A 20,938-nucleotide genomic window follows, 5' to 3' on the forward strand; every position below is an offset into this window, starting at 1 on the left:
TGATTGAAGGAAGGTCATTGATGAAGCAGCTGAAGATGGTTTGGCCTAGGACACTACCCTGAGGAACTCCTGCAGTGATGTCCTGGAGCTCAGATGATTGACCTCCAACAACCACATCCATCTTCCTTTGTGTTAGGTATGACTCCAACCAGTGGAGAGTTTTCCCCCTGATTCCCAATGACTCCAATTTTGCTAGGGCTACTCGAGACCATATTTACTCAAACACTGCCTTGAGGTCAAGGGCAGTCATTCTCACTTCACCTCTTGAGTTCAGCTGTTTTGTCCATGTTTGAACCAAGGCTGTAATGAGGTCAGGAGCTAGTTGTTTAATTGTCCAACACCATTCACGACTGGATGTGGCAGGACTGCAGAACATAGATCTGATCCGTTGGTTGTGGGATCGCTTAGCTATGTCTCTCGCATGTTGTTTATGCTGTTTGGCATGCAAGTAATCCTGGGTTGTAGCTTCACCAGGTTGACACCTCATTTTGAGGTATGCCTGGTGCTGCTTCTGGCCTGCCCTCTTGCACTCTTCATTGAACCAGGGTTGATCCCCCAGCTTGATGGAAATGGTAGAGTGGGGGATATGCTGGGTCATGAGGTTATAGTTTGTTGTTGAATAAAATCCTGCTGCTGCTGCTGATGGCCCACAGTGCCTCATGGATGCTCAGTTTTGCTTTGCTAGATCTGTTCAAAATCCATCCCATTTAGCACAGTGCTAGTGCCACACAACATGATGGAGGGTATCATCAGTGTGAAGGCGGGACCTTGTCTCCACAAGGCCTGTGCTGGGGTCTATTAGAATGTTCAAATCTGAGATTAGAAGAGGTAGGCCATTTAGAACTAAGATGAGGAGGAATTTCTTCACTCAGAGGGTGGTGAATATTTGGAATTCTCTGCCCAGAGGGCTGTGGAAGCTCAGTTGTTGAATATGTTCAAGACGGAGATCGATAAGATTTCTACATATTCAAAACATCAAGGGTTACAGGGATAGTGCAAGAAAACGGTGTTGAGGTAGATCAACCATGATCTCATTGATGGCGTAGGGGGCCCGAGCAGCTGAACGGCCTACTCCTGCTTCTATTTCTTGTGTTCTCGTGATTGATACATTTCTGTTCAGGGCTTAAGGTATATGCAGCAGAGGTGGAAAATTGGGGTTCAGATACAGTTGAGTTGTGACCGAATAAAGATAATGACTAACACCAAAAAATTCTATCTCAGTCCTGAAATTTTCAACGGACCCACAGCCTTCCAGGGTAGAGAGTTCCAGATGGAGTGAGATTAAATGTATTTCCAACTGTGATGCGTGTATGAAATGGCCACCCTTTATTAGTACTGATCTTAGGATGGGAGACTAATCAAGCTTGGGGTTTAAAGGCCTATCAGGAGTATAAAACAAATGAATAGCACTTTAACTTGCCTTCCACTATCCTTAGCTATAGTGAGTATAGAGGGTATCAGTTTACAGCATACATATACAAGTGTGGACACAAACATATGCAGAAACACTGCGTTATACACCAACAGATTTGTCATGCGAATTTTTTGCCCCCCTTGCCCAAAGCTGCCAAGTCTCACTGGGGTGCAGGTTCCATAGGGACCAGGAGTTTGCTCTTACTTCAGTTCCGAGTCAGACCCCTCAAGTGTCAGAAATCCATTCCAAAATGGCTCAAGCAGCCAAGTCCTCATTTGATGTCCACACTTTCCAGCAGGGGTCAGTGAATAATGGTCAGAAGCAGGAATTCTGGTTGAATTTCCCTCTTCCCATGCTGGGACACTCAGCAAATGTAACACCCTCCATCAATTACCTCAGCACAGGTCAGGGATCTACCCTGGATCCCTCCTCAGTGGGAGGACTCTCACACACTTGAACTCACTGAGCTGGGAGTAGTGAAGATTGTAAAGTTACAGATCATTACATATCACAACTGACTAAGGCTGTGATATATCAAACTTATAAAATACATGCTTCCTGATGAGATGCATGAATACACACCACTGTCTTTAGACACAATACTGAACTACATAGATGAGGAAAATCTAAGGCTTGATACACAGTCTGCACTGAGGTAGCTTCTACCGGTTTGGGGGTGAGCATAGGGGAGAAAAAAAACCTGTTGCTGCTCCTGTGACACCTCCTGCAAGGAGCACTGACAGTGGGTGGGCTTGTTGGTTCAGAATGTCCTTTTGGCCCACTCTAACCTGCTCATCTAGTAATACCCTACAGTCCACCCTCCCAAAACCACATCAAACTATTGCTTAGAGGATTCTAGAGTTTCCACCTCTATTCCCTCACCCAACATTCCCTGTGACACCACCAGCCTCCCCCACCCCACATGCCATTCCCTCAACTGTTGTCCCAGTTTGGCTTTGTGGCCGCTCATCCTGTCACAATTCCTCAATGTAACCTTTCTCTATTGTTTATGATGTTGTTTGTGTAATATCATTCTATTATATTATTTCAGGTCACCCCTCCATCACTTCATTTCAAGGCTGAAAGCCCAAGTGTCTCCACACTTTCCTCATAGCTCAGTCTCTGGGATGTTGGGGATCACCCTCGTAGTTCTTATTTATACTGCCCCCAGTATCTTCCTGACCAGAACTGGACACAGCGCTCAAGGTGAGCACCGAGCTGATGACTGTACATTCTCCACATAATATCAAGGCTCAAGGATAGGCAGTTCACATTCCAGCGAGCAAGATGGGGAGAAATTATTTGCTTCTCTTTCTGTTCTCATTTCAGAGCTCCATCATCCAGTGTTTTGCTCTTATTTTAGTGTTTAATTCACTGCCACTTCTCTTCCAAGGAATGCCCACCTTGAAGAAGTTCTGCCCTTCTCTCCGATGGGATTTCCATTTATCTCTTTTACTTTGCTCACCTCCATTGCTTTCCATTTCCCTCCTGGTGTTCGATAAAGTTTCTGCTAAAATTTGTTTTCACAGCCACATTTCCTTTCTCAACGACTGTCTCTGGTTCTGACTTATTCCACATGGATTCCAACTGAAGTTTCATCCTTCATGTTTCGAATCTACCAAGGATTACAGGTATCTCTGAGACATACAACATTCCTCGGACTGCTGTTCTTGCCGTATCCTGAGATTCACACTCAATGCCATGCACCGGCACATGTACACACTCGACCTCTCTCTCCAGCAACACCGACTCACCCTCTCACAAAGCTGCCCTGCTCCAGTTTCATTTCATCCTTTGCCTTATCCAACGCATTAACAAAAAACTGAACTGGAGTAGCCATATAAATACAGTGGCTACAAGAGCAGGTCAGAGGCTAGGAATCCTGCAGCGAGTGACTCATCTCCTGACTCCCCAAAGCCTGTCCACCATCTACAAGGCATAAGTCAGGAGTGTGATGGAATACTCTTCGCTTACCTGGATGGGTGCAGCTCTAACACTCAAGAAGCTCGAGAGCATCCAGGACAAAGCAGCCTGCTTGATTGGCACCCCATCCACACCCTCCACCACTGACGCACAGTGGCAGCAGTGTGTACCATCTACAAGATGCACTGCACATTCCAAACCCGCGACCTCTACCAACTAGAAGGACAAGGGCAGCAAATGCATGGGAGCACCACCACCTGCAAGTTCCCCTCCAGGTCACACACCGTCCTGACTTGGAACTATATCACGGTTCCTTCACTGTCTCTGGGTCGAAATCCTGGAACTCCCTTCCTAACAGCACTGTGGGTGTACCTACCCCACATGGACTGTAGCGGTTCAAGAAGGCAGCTCACCACCACCTTCTCAAGGGCAATTAGGGATGGGCAATAAAATGCTGGCCTAGCCCGCGATGCCCCCATCCCATGAAAAAAAATTCACAATACCCTCTCAGCTTCCCCTCTCTGACGCTGAACAATCTGTGCTAAAACAACTCTGTTTTATCCCCTTACGCCCCCACCTCGGTGAATTTCACACTCGACATGATGTTGAGCTTTTCTTCTATCGCCTTCGTCTCCGGACTCACTTCTTTGGCCAGGAGTCCTCCCCCCGACCAGCAGACACATTCACCTGCATCCAGTACTCTCCCTCCACCTGGACCCCTCCCTGTGGCCTCTTACCCGCTCTTGACCTTTTCATTGGAAACTTTCAGCGTGACATCAGCCGTCTTAATTTCTCTGCCCCCCTCACTCACTCACTCTAACCTCTCTCCCGCTGAACTTGCTGCACTCCGTTCTCTCACGTCTCACCCCGAGCTTGTGATCAAACCTGTGTAACAAGGGTGGCGCTGTTGCTGTCTGGTGCACCAACCTCTTCCCTGCAGAGGCTAAGCATCAGCTGTCAGATACTTCTTCCTACTCCCCCCTGGAACATGACCCCACCACCGAACATCAAGCCACTGTCTCCAGGACTGTCACTGACCTCATCTCCCCTGGAGAACTTCCCCCTACAACTTCCCATCTCAGTCCTGGTATCCTGAACAGCCCACTTCTATCTTATTCTCAAAATCCACAAACAGGATTGCAATGTCCCGGTAGACCCATCGTTTCAGCCTGTTCCTGCCGCACTGAAGTTATTTCCTCCTATCTTGATTTTATTTTTTTCTCCCCTTGTCCATTCTCTTCCTACCTACATCCGTGACTCTTCTGATGCCCTACGTCATTTTGAGTTTCCAGTTTACTAGCCCTAACTGCCTCCTCTTCACTGTGGATGTCCAATCTCTCTATTCTTCCATCACCCAACAGGACAGTCTGAGGGCTCTCCGCTTCTTCTTTGAACAGAGGCCCAACCAGTCCATATCTATCACCACCCTCCTCCGCCCGGCTGAGCTTATCCTCACATTGAACAAGTTGTTCACTTCCTCCAAAGGTGCTGCTATGGGCACCTGCATGGGTCCTAGTTATGCCTGTCTTTTTGTGGGGTAGGTCGAACATTCCTTGTTCCAGTCCTACTCAGGCCCCCTTCCCCAACTCTTTTTCCAGTACATTGCTGATTATATCAGTGCTGTTTCCTGCTCTCACCCTGAACTGGAAAATTTCATCAACTTTACTTCCAATTTCAACTCTTCTCTCACCTTCACATGGTCCATCTCCAACACTTCCCTTCCCTTCCTCGACTCCCACAGCTGCCTCGACTACACTTCCTCACACCCTGCCTTCTATAAGAATTCCATTTCATTCTTCCAGTTTCGCCATCTCCGACCCATCTATTCTGATGATGCAACCTTCCAGAACAGCACCTCTGACATGTCTTCCCTTCTGCTCAACCAAGGATTTCCCCCCACTGTAGTTGACAGGGCCCTCAACCGTGTCCGACCTATTTCCTGCACTTCTGCCCTCACCTCTTCCCCTCCCTCCCAGAACCGTAACAGGGTTCCCATTGTCCTCACTTTCCACCCCACCAGCCTCCACATCTAAAGGATCATCCTTCGCCATTTCTAACACCTCCAGCGTGATGCCACTACCAAACACATCGTCCCTTCCCCTCCAGTCAGCATTCTGAAGGGATCATTCCCTCCACGACACCCTGGTCCACTCCTCCATCACTCCCAAGACCTTGTCCCCTTCCCACGGCACCTTCCCATGCAATCACAGGAGGTGTAATACCTGCCCTTCTACCCCCTCTCTCCTCACCAACCAAGGCCCCAAACACTCCTTCCAGGAGAAGCAGCGATTTACTTGTACTTCTTTCAATTTAGTATACTGAATTCGCTGCTCACAATGCAGTCGCCTCTACATTGGGAAGACCAAGCACAGATTTGGTGACCGCTTTGCAGAACACCTCCGCTCGGTCCACAAGCATGACTCCGAGCTTCCGGTTGCTTTAGATTTTAATTCACCACATTGTTCCCATGCCCGCATTTCTGTCCTCGGCCTGCTGCAGTGTTCCATTTGCCATCACTATCCCTGGGTATGTCCTGTCCCACTAGCAGGACAGACCCAGCAGAGGTGGCGGCATAGTGGTATACAGTAGGGAGGGAGTCCTCAACATCGGCTCCAGATCCCATGAAGTCTCATGGCATCAGGTCAAACATGGGCAATGTAACCTCCTGCTGATTACCACCTACGCCCTAACTCAGCTGATGAATCAGTACTTCTCCATGTTGAACACCACTTGGAGGAAGCGCTGAGGGTGGCAAGGGCGCAGAATGTACACTGGGTGGGGGACTTCAATGTGTTATGTGGCACTATCACTTTGCTAAATGGGATAGATTTCAAACAGATCTAGCAATGCAAAACTGGGCATCCACGAGGCACTGTGGGCCATCAGCAGCAGCAGAATTGTACTCAACCACAATCTGTGACCTCATGGCCCAGCATGTCCCCCACTCTACCATTACCATCAAGCCAGGAGACCAACCCTGGTTTAATGAAGAGTGCAGGAGGGCATGCCAGGAGCAGCACCAGGCATAGCTCAAAATGAGATGTCAACCTGGTGAAGCTACAACAGAGGACTATTTGCATGCCAAACCGCGTAAGCAGCATGCAATACACAGAGCTAAGCAATCCCACAACCAACGGATCAGATCTAAGCTCTGCAGTCCTGCCACATCCAGTTGTGAATGGTGTTGGACAATTGAACAACTAACTGGAGGAGGTGGCTCCACAAATATCCCCATCCTCAATGATGGGGGAGCCCAGCACATCAGCGCGAAAGATAAGGCTGAAGTATTTGCAATAATCTTCAGCCAGAAGAGCTGAGTTGATGATCCATCTCGGCCTCCTCCTGAAGTCTCCAGCATCACAGATGCCAGACTTCAACCAAGTCGATTCACTCCGCGTGATATCAAGGAATGACTGAAGGCACTGGATATTGCAAAGGCTATGGGCCCTGACAATATTCCGGCAATAATATTGAAGACCTGTGCTCCAGACATTGTCGCGCCCCGAGCTAAGCTGTTCTAGTACAGCTGCAACACTGGCATCTACCCGGCAATGTGGAAAATTGTCCAGGTATGACCTGTACTCAAAAAGCAGGACAAGTCCAACCCGGCCAATTACCGCCCTATCAGTCTTAGAGTTGTAGAGTTATACAGCACAGAAACAGGTCCTTCAGCCCATCGTGTCTGTGCCGGCCATCAAGCACCCAACTATTCTAATCCCATTTTCCAGCACTTGGCCAGTAGCCTTGCCTACTCTCAATCATCAGTAAAGTGATGGAAGGTGTCTTCAACAGTGCCATAAAGCAGCACTTGCTTAGCAATAACCTGCTCAGTGATGCTCAGTTGATGGATGGGTTCCGCCAGGGCCACTCAGCTCCTGACCTCAGTACAGCCTTGGTCCAAACATGGATAAAAGAACTGAACTCAAGAGGTGAGGTGAGAGTGACTACCCTTGACATCAAGGCAGCATTTGACTAAGTATGGCATCAAGGAGCCCGAGCAAAACTGAAGTCAATAGGAATTGGGGGAAAACTCTCTGTTGGTTGGAGTCATACCTAACGCAAAGGAAGATGGTTTTGGTTGTTGGAGGTCAATCATCTGAGCTCCAGGACATCACTGCAGGAGTTCCTCAGGGTAGTGTCCTAGGTCCAACCATCTTCAGCTGCTTCATCAATGACCTTCCTTCAATCATAAGGTCAGAAGTGGGGATGTTCGCTGATGATTGCACAATGTTCAGGACCATTCGCGACTCCTCAGATACTGAAGCAGTCCGTGCAGAAATGCAGCAAGACCTGGACAATATCCAGGCTTGGGCTGATAAGTGGCAAGTAACATTTGCGCCACACAAGTGCCAGGCAATGACCATCTCCAACAAGAGAGAATCTAACCATCTCCCCTTTACATTCAATGACATTACCATCGCTGAATCCCCCACTCTCAACATCCTAGGGGCTACTATTGACCAGAAACTGAACTGGAGTAGAAATATAAATACCATGGCTACAAAAGCAGGTCAGAGACGAGGAATCCTGCAGCGAGTATCTCATCTCCTGACTCCCCAAAGCCTGTCCACCATCTACAAGGCACAAGTCAGGAGTGTGATGGAATACTCTCCACTTGCTTGGATGGGTGCAGCTCCAACAACACTCAAGAAGCTCGACACTATCCAGGACAAAGCAGCCCGCTTGATTGGTACCTCATCCACAACATTCACTCCCTCCACCACCGACGCACAGTGGCAGCAGTGTGTACCATCTACAAGATGCACTGCAGCAACGCACCAAGGCTCCTTAGACAGCACCTTCCAAACCCGCGACCTCTACCAACTAGAAGGACAAGGGCAGCAAATGCATGGGAACACCACCACCTGCAAGTTCCCCTCCAAGTCACACACCATCCTGACTTGGAACTATGTCGCTGTTCCTTCACTGTCGCTGGGTCAAAATCCTGGAACTCCCTTCCTAACAGCACTGTGGGTGTACCTACCTCACATGGACTGCAGCGGTTCAAGGCAGCTCACCACCATCTTCTCAAGGGCAATTAGGGATGGGCAACAAATGCTGGCCTAGCCAGTAACACCCACATCCTATGAATGAATCAAGAAAAAAATCAACGCAAGCTCGAGGAACAGCACCTCATTTTCGGATTAGGCACGCTACAGCCTTCTGGACTGAAGATTGAGTTCAATAATTTCAGACCATGAGCCCCATTATTTTAGTTTATTAATTTTTTTATATATATTTTCATTTAAAAAATTTTTTTTCACCATGTGCTAGTCTTAAACTTATTTTTTCATGATTTTTTCTTCCGTACAGAGCCGCTCATTATTCTGCCATTAGCGCTCTCTCTGGACTCATGCTTTGTCTTTCGCTACAACTATTTAGCACCATTTTCATTCTGTTCCATGACATCTCTGTCATTTAAACTCTCCCCCCACTCTGTCCTATCAGTCTGTCCTTCTTCCCTCTCTCCCCCTTTCACTTGCTCAAAGACTGTTACATTTCTAACTTTAGCCAGGTCTGATGAAGTGTCACCGACCTGAAACGTTAACTCTGTTTCTCTCCACACAGCTGCTGCCAGACCTGCTGAGTAGTTCCAACACTTTCTGTTCTCATTTCAGAATTCCAGCATCCGCAGTGTTTTGCTCTTAGAAACTATTTGGTGATGAATAGTGGGGATGGGTGAATGGTAAATCTGGTGAATCATTGTTTATAAAATACACCAACTAAAATCACTTTTTGAAAATATTTATGGTAGTCAAATGATTTGTTGATGTCACTCAGTTTAAGAGAAAGTCCATTCAGTAGCCTGGTGATATAAAGCAATCTGGGCACATCTCAAAGCAACAGAACACAAAGACTCTGTTTTTCAGCCTTCAAACTGACTTCCCTTGTCGGCTAAAATTTGGTTTGGCATTACCTCAGCTGTAGGTTTTGGGGAGGTTTCCAGAACTGACCCAGTCTGCACCGAGCAATGAGAAAGTGGCAGTGAATGAGAGTTGGACGGAGGGTTGACTATACGGGGTGGGGTGGGGGGGCACCACTCGCCAACAAATATGGACCAGGTCCCGCACTGAACACATGATGTTCAATCTGTCTGCAAACAGAAATGTTCCCTTACATCACGCTGGATTTCAAATTTGAGTCCACAAACTTCATTGATAGGGACTGCACTTCTGAAAGTGAGTAGAGGGACAAATATTTATTAGGCTTATTACATTAGCAATGGGTTATTGCATTGAACTACCATCATTGCAGAAAGTTTCCAACTGATCGTATCAGCTACACTTAGTTATCAGAGGAGGTGTGGGGGTGGGGAGGAACTGCTTGTTTAATTTATAGATGTACTAATTTATAGATTCACAAATAGTAATAAAAGTTCCAAGGCTGGAATAGTGTAAACAAATCTCTGGTCTCTAATCTGGGGAACCAAGCGAGATCAGTTCCTTAAAGTGAAGAAATGGGAGGTGCAATATTCACAGCCTTGCCCAATGAAAGCAGCAAGTCAGTCGCAGGCAGTCCTCACAGCCTGGCTCACAGAGGGGTCAGGCTGAAGGGCGCGGTCTCATAGAAATCCCTCCTTGCGGAACTGTTCCTGGAGAACGTCCTTGTACTCGTCGAAGCCGCCATCCACTCGCTTCACAGTGCCGCAGCCGCACACCCACAGCTCCTTACACACCATACGGATTAGCCGCTCGTCGTGAGATACCAGAATCACTCCACCCTGTCACGGAACACAGCATTACTGCAGCAACAGCAACTTCAATTACAGGTTTGTAAAGAACAATGCACATGTACTCTGGCTCAAGTTGTGGGGGTTCAAGCTCCAGTGCCCATAATCCAGGCTGATACTCCCATTGCCAGTACTGAGGGAGTGCTGCATTATCAGAGTTGCCGTCATTCGGATGAAATGTTAAACCAAGGCCCCGTCTGCCCTCACAGGTGGATGTAAAAGATCCCATGGCACTATTTCAAAGAAGAACAGAGGGTTTATACCCAATGCCCTGGCCAATATTTATTCAACACCACCAGAAAAACAGATTATCTGGTCATTATCATATTGCTGTCTGTGGGAGATTGTTGTGTGCAAATTGACTGCCATGTTTCCTATGTTACAATGGTGACTACACTTCAAAAATACTTAATTGGCTGTGAAGGTCATGAAAAGTGCTATACAAATGAAAGTCTTTATGATTTACGTTTGAGTGTTAATGCTGACTTAGTAAGTTGCTTAGGTAAAGTCTTGATGTTTTTGGAAACAGCCCCTGCAAACATTTTTACCTTAAACTTCTGTAATGCATTTCCCAGTGCCTCAATGGTCTCCATGTCCAGGTGGTTTGTAGGTTCATCCAGTATATAAAAGTTGGGGCTGGAATTTAAAAACAAACACTACATACTTCAGAGAAAGTGACTGAAATAATGACCCTCATGAATGATCGATAAAACAAGAATCCTGCATAGGATAATGAGTGGAAACACTGCCGATTTATCCAGAGTTAGGATTCTCCCACAGTTCAGTCAGCAGCTGAGACACACAAGAAAAAGTGAAAAAGGATATGAGGAAAGAGCAGGGAGAATGGAGAGATCAAGGGTCAGTGCAGGTGCAATGGGCTGAACATTTATATGATTCTGGGTCAGGAAGATTCCAGTCTGGGCTCAATAAGCTGATGTCAGTTGAGGGTGGTAGAGAGGTTACAACAGTCTATACCTTCAAGGGAGAGAGAGAAAAAATGAAAAACTAGGGCTCCTTCTCCTTCTTCCAGTGGAAGTGAGCGAGCGTGCCCATCGTGGAGGACAGGACCAGGATTGGCTGGGAAATAGCCTGCCAGTACTCACTGAATAACATCCATGGTGAAGCAATACCAGAGAGTGCCTGAGTCCCAGCTAAAATCAAAGCCTTCAGGAGACAAATAGGGACAGAAGAGAAACAAAAGGCTCATCCGAAGCTGCTAAACCAGGGTGGTGGGAGGGGTAGATTGGGGCAACAGGGCAGGGCAACTGAGGTGGGAGAGGAGCTGACAGAGTACAAGCACGTGTGAGAAAGATGGCAGAAGGCTGGGGGGGGCACACCATCCCTGCTCATGTGTGAATGATGGGGAAGTGACCCAGGCAACTGGTGCCACAGGAAACCCTGCAAAGAATCGGCGCCTTCAGGAGGAAAGAAGAGAAACAGCGAATGGGAGAGGAGTGGCTAACTTCCCATGTAGATCTGGAGTCGATGTTTATTTTGCAGCAAGAGACAGGGTGAAGAATGTGAACCGACAATAAACATCGGACAAAAAAGACATGGGTGGAAGGTTATCAGGGGTAGGTGGAAATGTGGAGTAATCAGTTCAGCCATGAACTTATTGAATGCCGGAGCAGGCTCGAAGGGCCGGGTGACCTACTCCTAATTCGTATGCTCGTATAGATTCTTGGTTACCGGGCCATCGTCATCTGTGCAAACGCCACTCTGCTCTTCTGTCCTCCTGACAAACTGGCGACTGGTCGGATGGCCAGGTCTCCTGATATCCCATATCCACCTAACTGGTGCCGGTACTCCTCCTCTGGCCTCCCTGTGAACACAGGAGACAAAAACAACCTGTTAGACAAGGCTGTCACATGACTTAGTATTCATCCAGTCCTGTGATACTGTAACACCCCGGTCAGCGTTCAGAACACCAGGGTGCAACCAGAAGCCAAACACAATCTCAGGATCACGGCATGCACCTACTCCACTGAGGCCTCACACCTCAGCACATGCAGGCAGGACGTGGATTCAGGGTGGGGGGAGGGGGGGAAATGGTGCAAAATGGCAGGAGAGGGGTGGCACGAAATGGCGGGGGAGGGGTGGTGGTGAGAAACGGTGCGGGGGGGTGGCAAGAAACATGGAAGGTTTTGATAGGTGGACACAGAGAAGGTGCTTGTGGGGAAGAGGAAAAATTAGAGGCCTTAAATATAAGACAGTCACCAAAAAATCCAACTGGAAATCCAGAAGAAACTTCTTTACCCAGAGAGCAGTGAGAACGTAGAACTCACTACTACAAGTAGTTGCACAGAATAGCCTAGATGTATTTAAGGAGAAGCTGGATAAACATGAGGGAGAAAAGAACAGAAGGATATGCTGACAGGGGGAAATGAGGATGGGAGGAAGCTCAAGTGCAGTAGAGCATGGCTACCCGACCTGAACCCGACCGGGACCAACGACAGGTGTCAGGTTCAGGTCGCTCTTCCAGGTCTGGCATTTGGACTCGGGGCGGGTCGGGTCAGGCCGGGTCAGACACAGTGACAGCCAGGACATCAAGGTGGGAAACGTGCATTTGGACTCCGCACTAGTCTGTAGTGAGCGATTCCATCCAAGGTAGTGCACGACCTCTTCAATAAAGTTGATTATATTCCGACGGTTGGGTCGGGTCGGGCGTGGGAAAAAGTCAAAGGCCTCGGGCCGGGTTTCATTTGCAGACACGAGCAGGCCTTTCGAGGGGAGCATAAATGCCGGCATGGACTGCTGGGCTGAACAGCCTGTTTCTGTTCTGTATTTCCTGTGCAATTCGACGTAATCTGTTTTGGGACCTCCTGAAACTAACATGGGAACCAAGTGACAGCTAATAGCAGAGACGTCCATGAGAGTCCTGGCTTTGAGTAAAAGCAAGTCCTTAATCCAGGATTTCGCAATTAGCCTTTGTATTCAGTTAAGGTTTTATAGAAAATAAAGTTTGGCAATGTGGTCGACCCTTACTGCAACACTAATTCTTGGTGCTCCTTACCTGGAAATTTTGATGCCAAGAGTTCTACCGAGCTGACGTTCATTTCCAACTGGTCCACATGGTGCTGACAAAAATAGCCAATTTTTAAATTCCTGTCCAGAGAAACCGAAAAAGAAATGAGGAGGGTGCAGCGACAGACAGAATAGTCATTACTCTTCCTCTTGTCCCGATGCAGTTGCTTGTAGTACGCTTTGATTCCACTAACTCATCCATTCCTCCTGGCAGCACTGCACGCAACAGCAATTTGCTAACAGCCATTGCCTTGGTTCAAACACTGCTTCTTCAGTAACACAGACATAACAAGACCATTTTGACTGAGATAGCCAGCAGACACATGGAAATATAGTTCTGTTAAACAGACAATATAGTATAGCACTGGCACCAATTTGAAATCATTAATTTTGCTGACTGTTGTATGCTGTGATTTCACTTGGATTATTATGTAATGAAAGGCTGCACTCTAACACTGTGTTGCCAAAGTAGGAGAGCAATGACAATGAACATGAACCAGAACAAATCTTTCAAACATGACTGCAGAAAACAGATAGAAAACAAAGACAAAGGAAGGGTGGGAACAGCCAGAGGAACACGGTTGGGTCGGCTGGGGGGTGGTAGGGTGGGAGAGGCATGTGGTGGGCACAGGGTAGAGTGAGCGTGAGGGGCGGGGGGGAGGGAGAGGCGGAAGGGGGGAGGGAGAGGCAGGACCTTGGATAATGTCCAACAGGGCATGGTTAGTGGGAAACAATCTCTCTTATCCCAGTCGCACAGATTTCTGATCCATGGTATGTGGAGGATAGCCAACACTGGTCAAATGTGAATCTATAACCAAGGATCTTGCTTGTTGACCCAGTTTATTGCATCAACACACATCTTTTTTTCTTGATGATGTGTTACTCCCTCAAGCTACCACCTCTCCTTCCACTCTGCTGCGCCATGGTTGAGGAAGGATATGCCTCAATGTTAGCAGGACGTTTGCCATCTCTGTGTGAATGGGTGTGTAGCGCCACCCATGCAGTCTCTCAAAGGAGCATGGCAGTGACCCTGGGGCGCGAGCACACTGGGTTCCCATCAGTGCCATTACTAGTGTACTGAGGTTCTGATGCTGTCTCTATGCAATTCCGAGACTTGGGTAAACACAGACACCTCTGTCTCCAACACTCCCACCTCACCAGTGCCTGCCCATGTGATCACTGTGCACGTGCAGAAGGCAACAACAATTTGCATTTTTCATTCATTCACAGGATGTGGACATTGCTGGCAAGGCCAGCATTTATTGTCCATCCTTAAATGCAGCACCTTTAATGTAGTAAAATGTCCAAGGCACTTCACAGAAGCAATTATCAAACAAAATTTGACACATAAGGAAATATTAGGACAAGTGACCAGAGGCTTGGTCAATGAGCTAGGTTTTAAGCAGCGTCTTAAGAAATAAAGAGAGATAGAGAGCGGAGAGGTTTAGGGAGGGAATTCTACAGCTTAGGGTCTAGATAGCTCAATGCATGGCTAATAGTGGTGCAATTAAAATTGGAAATGCACAAGAGGCCAGAATTGGAGGAGCGCAGAAATCTCAGAGTGCTGTAGAGCTGGAGGAGGTTAAAGAGATAGGGAAGAGCGAGGGCATGGAGGGATTTGGAAACAAGGATGAGAGCCTTAAAATTGAAGCTTTGTTGGACCAGGAACCAATGTAGGTTAGCGAGCACAGGGGTGATGGCATACAGGCAGCAGTTTTGGATGAGCTCATGCTGCATCCTGCCTTCAACTAACATCCACAGACTTGCACAATCCAGTTATTTTTGCGGACACCACAAAAGCCAGTGATTGCAAGTGACAGTCTTTATTAAAAATTCCTTCGTGACTGGCCCAGAGGTGCTGTGGCAATGTGCTAACTCAGCACAAGATGGGGACCCTCCTGGTTCATGCAGCTCAACCCCCACCTTTAAGTCCTAAATGGTAGCCTTTCAGCTGATTTTTAACACTAGACTGGCTGTGACTGGGGTCTCTCTCAGTGGCCCACTGCACACATGGCTGTCATGATTGCCTACATAGCAAGTTAAAGCACATCAAACAAAGTAATTTTTTATATATCAAGCAATTTTGAGATGTTTGGGAGATGCGATAAGACACTGTATAAGCTGGGATCAATTTCCTTAAGAGCAGGGAAGGTTGTGGAGTGTGCAAAATTATGAGGGGCTTTGGTACAGTAAATAGGGAGAGACTGTTACCACTGGCGGGTGAGTTGGTAAGCAGAGAACACAGTTTTAAGGTAATTGGCAAAAGGATGAGAGGGGAGGTGCGCAGAATTTATTTTTTACGCAGCGAATTATGATCTGGAATGCACTGCCAGATTCAATAGTAACATTCAAAAAGGAATGGGATGAATACTTGAAAAGGAAAAAAAAATTGCAGGGCTATGGGAGGTGAGGCAGAGAGTGTGGAACTAATTGGATAGCTCTGTCAAAGAGCCAGCACAGGCATGATGGGCTCTGTGATTCTTTGAGTGCAAGCATTGTCAAGGTCGATTAAATTGGTATGGTTTGAGCATTGTAGCTATCCCAGGGTTCTCCTTTAAATCCCTTTTATGACTGGGAGATGATGTCTACGATGTTATCAGAGACGGTACCTGTGTGCGTGTCTGATACCCTGAACTGGTGTCAGGTCCCCAAGCAGTATCCTTAACAATGTTGTTTTACCAGCACCATTCTCTCCAACCTGTCGACAGAAGACTTCGATCAGAGATTGACAACAGCAAGCACAGGTTTTACAGTTAATAACCAGAGCAGTCTGGAGGGAAGGAGGCCCAAGTATCCATTTAAGGCAAGTTTACTGAAGCATGTAAAACATACACAGCCTCTGGGGACCTTTCAATACACTGTGCACAAACATGCATTCACTGGAACCACTCTGTCCAAAGCCTATTGACCAAGGATACATAGGAAGAAACTTTTTCCTTAGCGGAGAGGTTAATAACTAGGGGGCTTAGATTTAAGATAAGGGGCAGGAGGTTTAGAGGGGAGTTGAGGAGAAATTGTTTCACCCAGAAGGTGGTTGGAAGCTGGAACACACTGCCTGAAGAGGTGGTAGAGGCAGGAACACTCACAACATTTAAGAAATATTTAGATGAACACTTGAAACGCCATAACATCCAAGGCTACGGGCCAAGTGCAGGGAAATGGGATTAGTTTGGACGGGTGCTCAATGGTCGGAGCAGGCACGTTGGGCCGAAGGGCCTGTTTCTGTGCTGTAAAACTCTGTGACAGTGCAGGAAGCAAACAAATGCCCTGAAAGACATTCACTGCTCCATTACCAGCTGCAATCCCATTGCTACCTATCCTTCCACCCACTTCCCCATAGACAGTCTTTGAGGGCTCTCCTCCTCATCCTCATCCTGAAAGAATCATCTCCCTTGCTGTAGCTGTCGTATGAATGCCAGTCATCCTCTGGTAGCTTGCCTAAATGGCCATCTCTGGATAGTAATCCTATTCGACCATGGGAAGAATCACATCCTTATCCAATATCACTGCACCCCCGCCCCCTTGCCCCTCCCCACACTCTCCCATCAGGGCAATCAGGAGCAGGAACCCAGACTGCTTTTTCGCCACCTGAGCCCAGGCGAACTGAGGCCAGTCATTGCACCCAGCTGAAAGTTAAATTGGTAAAGGCTGGGGATCAAACCCTGGCTTTTCCAGATGTGTTTTTAACAGCTACTCTGTTATAACATGTTAGGAGAAATACAATCACTTGGCTTCAGATGCAGAATGGACATTGAATCTGACAGATGTTATCTTTGGTCAAGAAAATACATTGCAAATTTTATGACAGAGACAAAAAAAAGAAAAAATATACGTACAATGCAAATCCGCGAGTCCTGATCGGCTGATACAGAGAGATTTATGAATATGCGATGATCAGGGGAGTAGTTAAAGTCTACTTCTGTCATCTGTAATATTGGAGGGGACAGCTTCTCGAAATTATCAGGGAACCTGTGGAGGAACACAAGCACAGTGTCAAATCACAAACACAAGCTGAAGCAAAGTGCTTTAGAAACAATGGAAAAAATAGCCAGTCAAATTTAAAAAAAAAATTCATTCCCATGTTGTGAGCATTGCTGGCAAGGCCAGCATTTATTGCCCAATGCTAATTGCTCTTGAGAAGGTGGTAGAGTGCCACCTTCTCGAACTGCTGCATAACATGTGGTGTAGGTAAACCCAGAATGCTTTTTTCTGTAGTGGTTTGACACAATTAAGTGGCTGGTCCAGCATTTCAGAGGGCAGTGAACAGTCAACCATATTGCAGTGGATCTAGAGTCGTCTTGTGGCCAGACTGGGTAAAGATGGCAGATTTCCTCCTCGAAGGATATTAGTGAATCAGATGGATTTTTACGACAATCCAGTCATTTCATGGTCATTACTGAGACTACGAGAATATATACAAATTAGGAGTAGGCCACTCGCCCGCTCAAGCCTGCTCCGCTATTCAATAAGTTCATGGCTGAACTGAATACTCCACATTTCCACCTACCCCCAATAACCTTCCACCCTCTTGCTTATCAAGAATCTATCTACCTCTGCCCCTTAAAAATATTCAAAGTCTCTGCTTCCACCACCTTTTGAGGAAGAGAATTCCAAAGACTCACGACCCTCAGAGAAAAGATTTCTCCTCATTTCTGCCTTAAATGGGCAACCCCTTATTTTTAAACAGTGACCCCTACTTCTAGATTCTCCTGCAAGGGGAAACATCCTTTCCACATCCACCCTGTCAAGACCCCTCAGAATCGTATATGTTTCAATCAGGTTGCCTCTTACTCTTCTAAATTCCAGCGGATACAAGCCTAGCCTGTCCAACCTTTCTCCATAAGACAGTCCACCCATTCCAGGTATTAGTCTAGTAAACCTTCTCTGTACTGCCTCCAACACATTTACATCCTCCCTTAAATAAGGAGACTAGTACTGTACACAGTACTCCAGATGTGGTCTCACCAATGCCCTGTATAGCTGAAGCATAACCTCCCTACTTTTGTAACGAATTCCTCTTGCAATAAACAATAACATTCTATTAATTTTCCTAACTACGTGCTGTACCTGCATACTAACCTTTTGTGATTCATGCACTAGGACACCCAGATCCCTCTGCATATCAGAGCTCTGCAATCTCTCACCATTTAGATAAAATGCGTCTTTTTTATTCTTCCTGCCAAAGTGGACAATTTCATACTTTCCCACATTATACTCCATTTGCCAAATCTTTGCCCACTCACTTAACCTATCTACATCCCTTTGTAGCCTCCTTATGTCCTCTTCACAACTTACTTTCCTACCTATTTTTGTGTCATGAGCAAATTTAGCAACCATACCTTTGGTCCCTTCATCTAAGCCATTTATATAAATTGTAAAAAGTTGAGGTCCCAGCACAGATCCTTGTGGCGCACCACTCGTTATATCTTGCCAACCAGAAAATGACCCATTTATGCCTACTCTGTTTCCTGTGAGCTAACCAATCTTCTATCCATGACAATATGTTACCCCCTACACCATGAGCTTTTATTTTCTGCAATAACCTTTGATGTGGCATCTTATCAAATAAGTACAATGCATCCACCTGTTCCCCTTTATCCACATCACATATAACTCCCTCAAACAACGCCAATAAATTGGTTAAACAGGATTTCCCTGTCACAAAACCATGTTGACTCTGTCTGATTACCTTGAATTTTTCTAAATGCCCTGCTATAACATCTTTAATAATAGCTTCTAACATTTTCCCTAAGACAGATGTTAAGCTAACTGGCCTGTAGTTTCCTGCTTTTTGAATAAAAGAGTTACATTCACTATTTTCCAATCTAATGGAACCTTCACCGAATCTAGGGAATTTTGGAAAATTAAAACAAACGCATTAACTATCTCACTAGCCACTTCTTTTAACACCCTAGGATGAAGTCCATCAGGACCCAGGGACTTGTCAGCCCGCAGCTCCAACAATTTGTTCAGTACCACCTCCCTGGTGATTGTAATTTTCTTGAGTTCCTCCTTCCCTTCCATTTCCTGACTTACAGCTAATACTGGGATGTTACTTGTATCCTCAATAGTGAAGACCGATGCAAAATATCTGTTCAATTCATCTGCCACCTCCTTATTATCCATTATTAATTCCCCAGACTCACTTTCTATAGGACCAACGCTCACTTTGTTAACTTTTCTTTTTAAAATATCTATAGAAACTCTTACTATCTATCTTTATATTTCTAGCTAGCTTTCTCTTGTACTCTAATTTTACCTTCCTCATCAATCTTTTAGTCATTCTTTGCTGTTTTTATATTCTGTCCAATCTTCTGACCTGCCTCCCATCTTTGCGCAATTATATGCTTTTCCTTTCAGTTTGTTACTATCTTTAACTGTTTTAGTTAACCATGGAGGGCAGGTCCCACCCTTGGAATTTTTCTTTCTCGTTGAAATGTATCTATTTTGTGTATTCTGAAATATCCCCTTAAATGTCTGCCACTGCATCTCTATTGACCTATCCCTCAACCTGATTTGCCAGTTCATTTTAGCTAGCTCTGCTTTCATGCCCTCATAATTGCCCTTATTTAAGTTTAAAACACTAGTCTTGGACCTATTCTTCTCTCCCTCAAACTGAATGTAAAATTCAGTCATATTATGATTGCTACTACCTAAGGATGACTTAACTATGAGGTCATTAATTAATCCTATCTCGTTGCACAATACCAGGTCTAGTATAGCCTGCTCTCTAGTTGGCTCCAGAACATATTGTTCTAAGAAATTATCCCGAAAACATTCTATGTACTCCTCATCTAGGCTACCTCTGCCCATCTGATTTTTCCAGTCTATATGTAGGTTAAAATCCCCCATAATTATCACAGTACCTTTCTGACAAGCTGCCATTATTTCTTCCTTTATACCCCGTCCTACAGTGTGGTTAATGTTAGGTGGCCTGTACACCACTCCCACAAGTGACTTCTTGCCTTTATGATTTCTCATCTCTACCCATACTGCTTCTACGCCCTGGTCTCCTGAACTTAGTTCATCCCTCCCTATTGCACTAATACCATCATTAATTAACAGAGCTACCCCCCCACCTTTTCCTAACTTCCTATCCTTCCTAAATGCCATGTATCCATCAATATTCAGGTCCCAATTTATGTAATCCTGCAGCTTTATCTGTTGAGTTACTCTTAGATTTGTACATTCTGTCCCTTCCTGTCACAGTCTGTTCATCATTTCCCATATTAATATCTTTCTCTCTTGCCTTGCCTCTGCTCCTTGATTTACCATATCTTCCCAAATTTGATCTCCTGCCCCCACTATTCAGTTTCAAGCCCTCTCTACTTCCCTCGTTATGTGGCTCACTAGAATACCGGCCCCAGCACGTTTCAGGTGTACACCGTCCCAACGGTACAGACATCAGTTTCCCCAGTACTGTACCAGTGCCCCACGAACCGAAACCCACTTCTACAACACCAGTCTTTCTGCCACGCATTAATTTCTCTAATCATATTTGTCCTATGCCAATTTGCACGTGGTTTAGGTAATAATTCAGAGATTATTACCTTTGAGGTTCTGCTTCTTAATTTGACACCTAGTTCCTCATACTGACAATGCAGAACCTCTTTCCTTGTCCTGCCTATGTGGTTGGTACCTACGTGGACCACGATGACTGGATCCTCTCCATCCTACTGTAAGTTCCTCTCCAGCCCTGCGCAGATGTCCCGAACCCTGGCAAAGGGCAGGCAACAGAGCCATCTGGACTCTCGCTCTTTGCGGCGGCGAAGAGTGTCAATTCCCCTAACTATACTGTCCCCTACTACCACTACATTCTTTTTTTCTCCCTCTACTTGAATGGCTTC

At 46.2% G+C, this 20,938-nt stretch overlaps 1 protein-coding gene across 1 annotated transcript in view; it reads right to left on the reverse strand.

Annotated features, from left to right (window-relative positions):
• Nucleotides 1-8,393: 8,393 nt before the first annotated feature.
• abcf3 (ATP-binding cassette, sub-family F (GCN20), member 3) overlaps nucleotides 8,394-20,938 on the reverse strand; it is a 158,704-nt gene continuing 146,159 nt past the window's right edge. The window contains exons 16-21 of the mRNA XM_068042825.1: nucleotides 16,928-17,060; nucleotides 15,701-15,789; nucleotides 13,081-13,172; nucleotides 11,757-11,889; nucleotides 10,616-10,703; nucleotides 8,394-10,058 (exon numbers count right to left, since the gene is read on the reverse strand). Of these exons, the coding sequence (XP_067898926.1) occupies nucleotides 9,900-10,058; nucleotides 10,616-10,703; nucleotides 11,757-11,889; nucleotides 13,081-13,172; nucleotides 15,701-15,789; nucleotides 16,928-17,060 (694 nt within the window). The 3' untranslated portion in view covers nucleotides 8,394-9,899. The remainder of the gene's footprint in view (nucleotides 10,059-10,615; nucleotides 10,704-11,756; nucleotides 11,890-13,080; nucleotides 13,173-15,700; nucleotides 15,790-16,927; nucleotides 17,061-20,938) is intronic.

This window comes from Heterodontus francisci, chromosome 11 (genome assembly GCF_036365525.1).
Source record: "Heterodontus francisci isolate sHetFra1 chromosome 11, sHetFra1.hap1, whole genome shotgun sequence".
In the NCBI taxonomy this organism is placed as follows: domain Eukaryota; kingdom Metazoa; phylum Chordata; class Chondrichthyes; order Heterodontiformes; family Heterodontidae; genus Heterodontus; species Heterodontus francisci.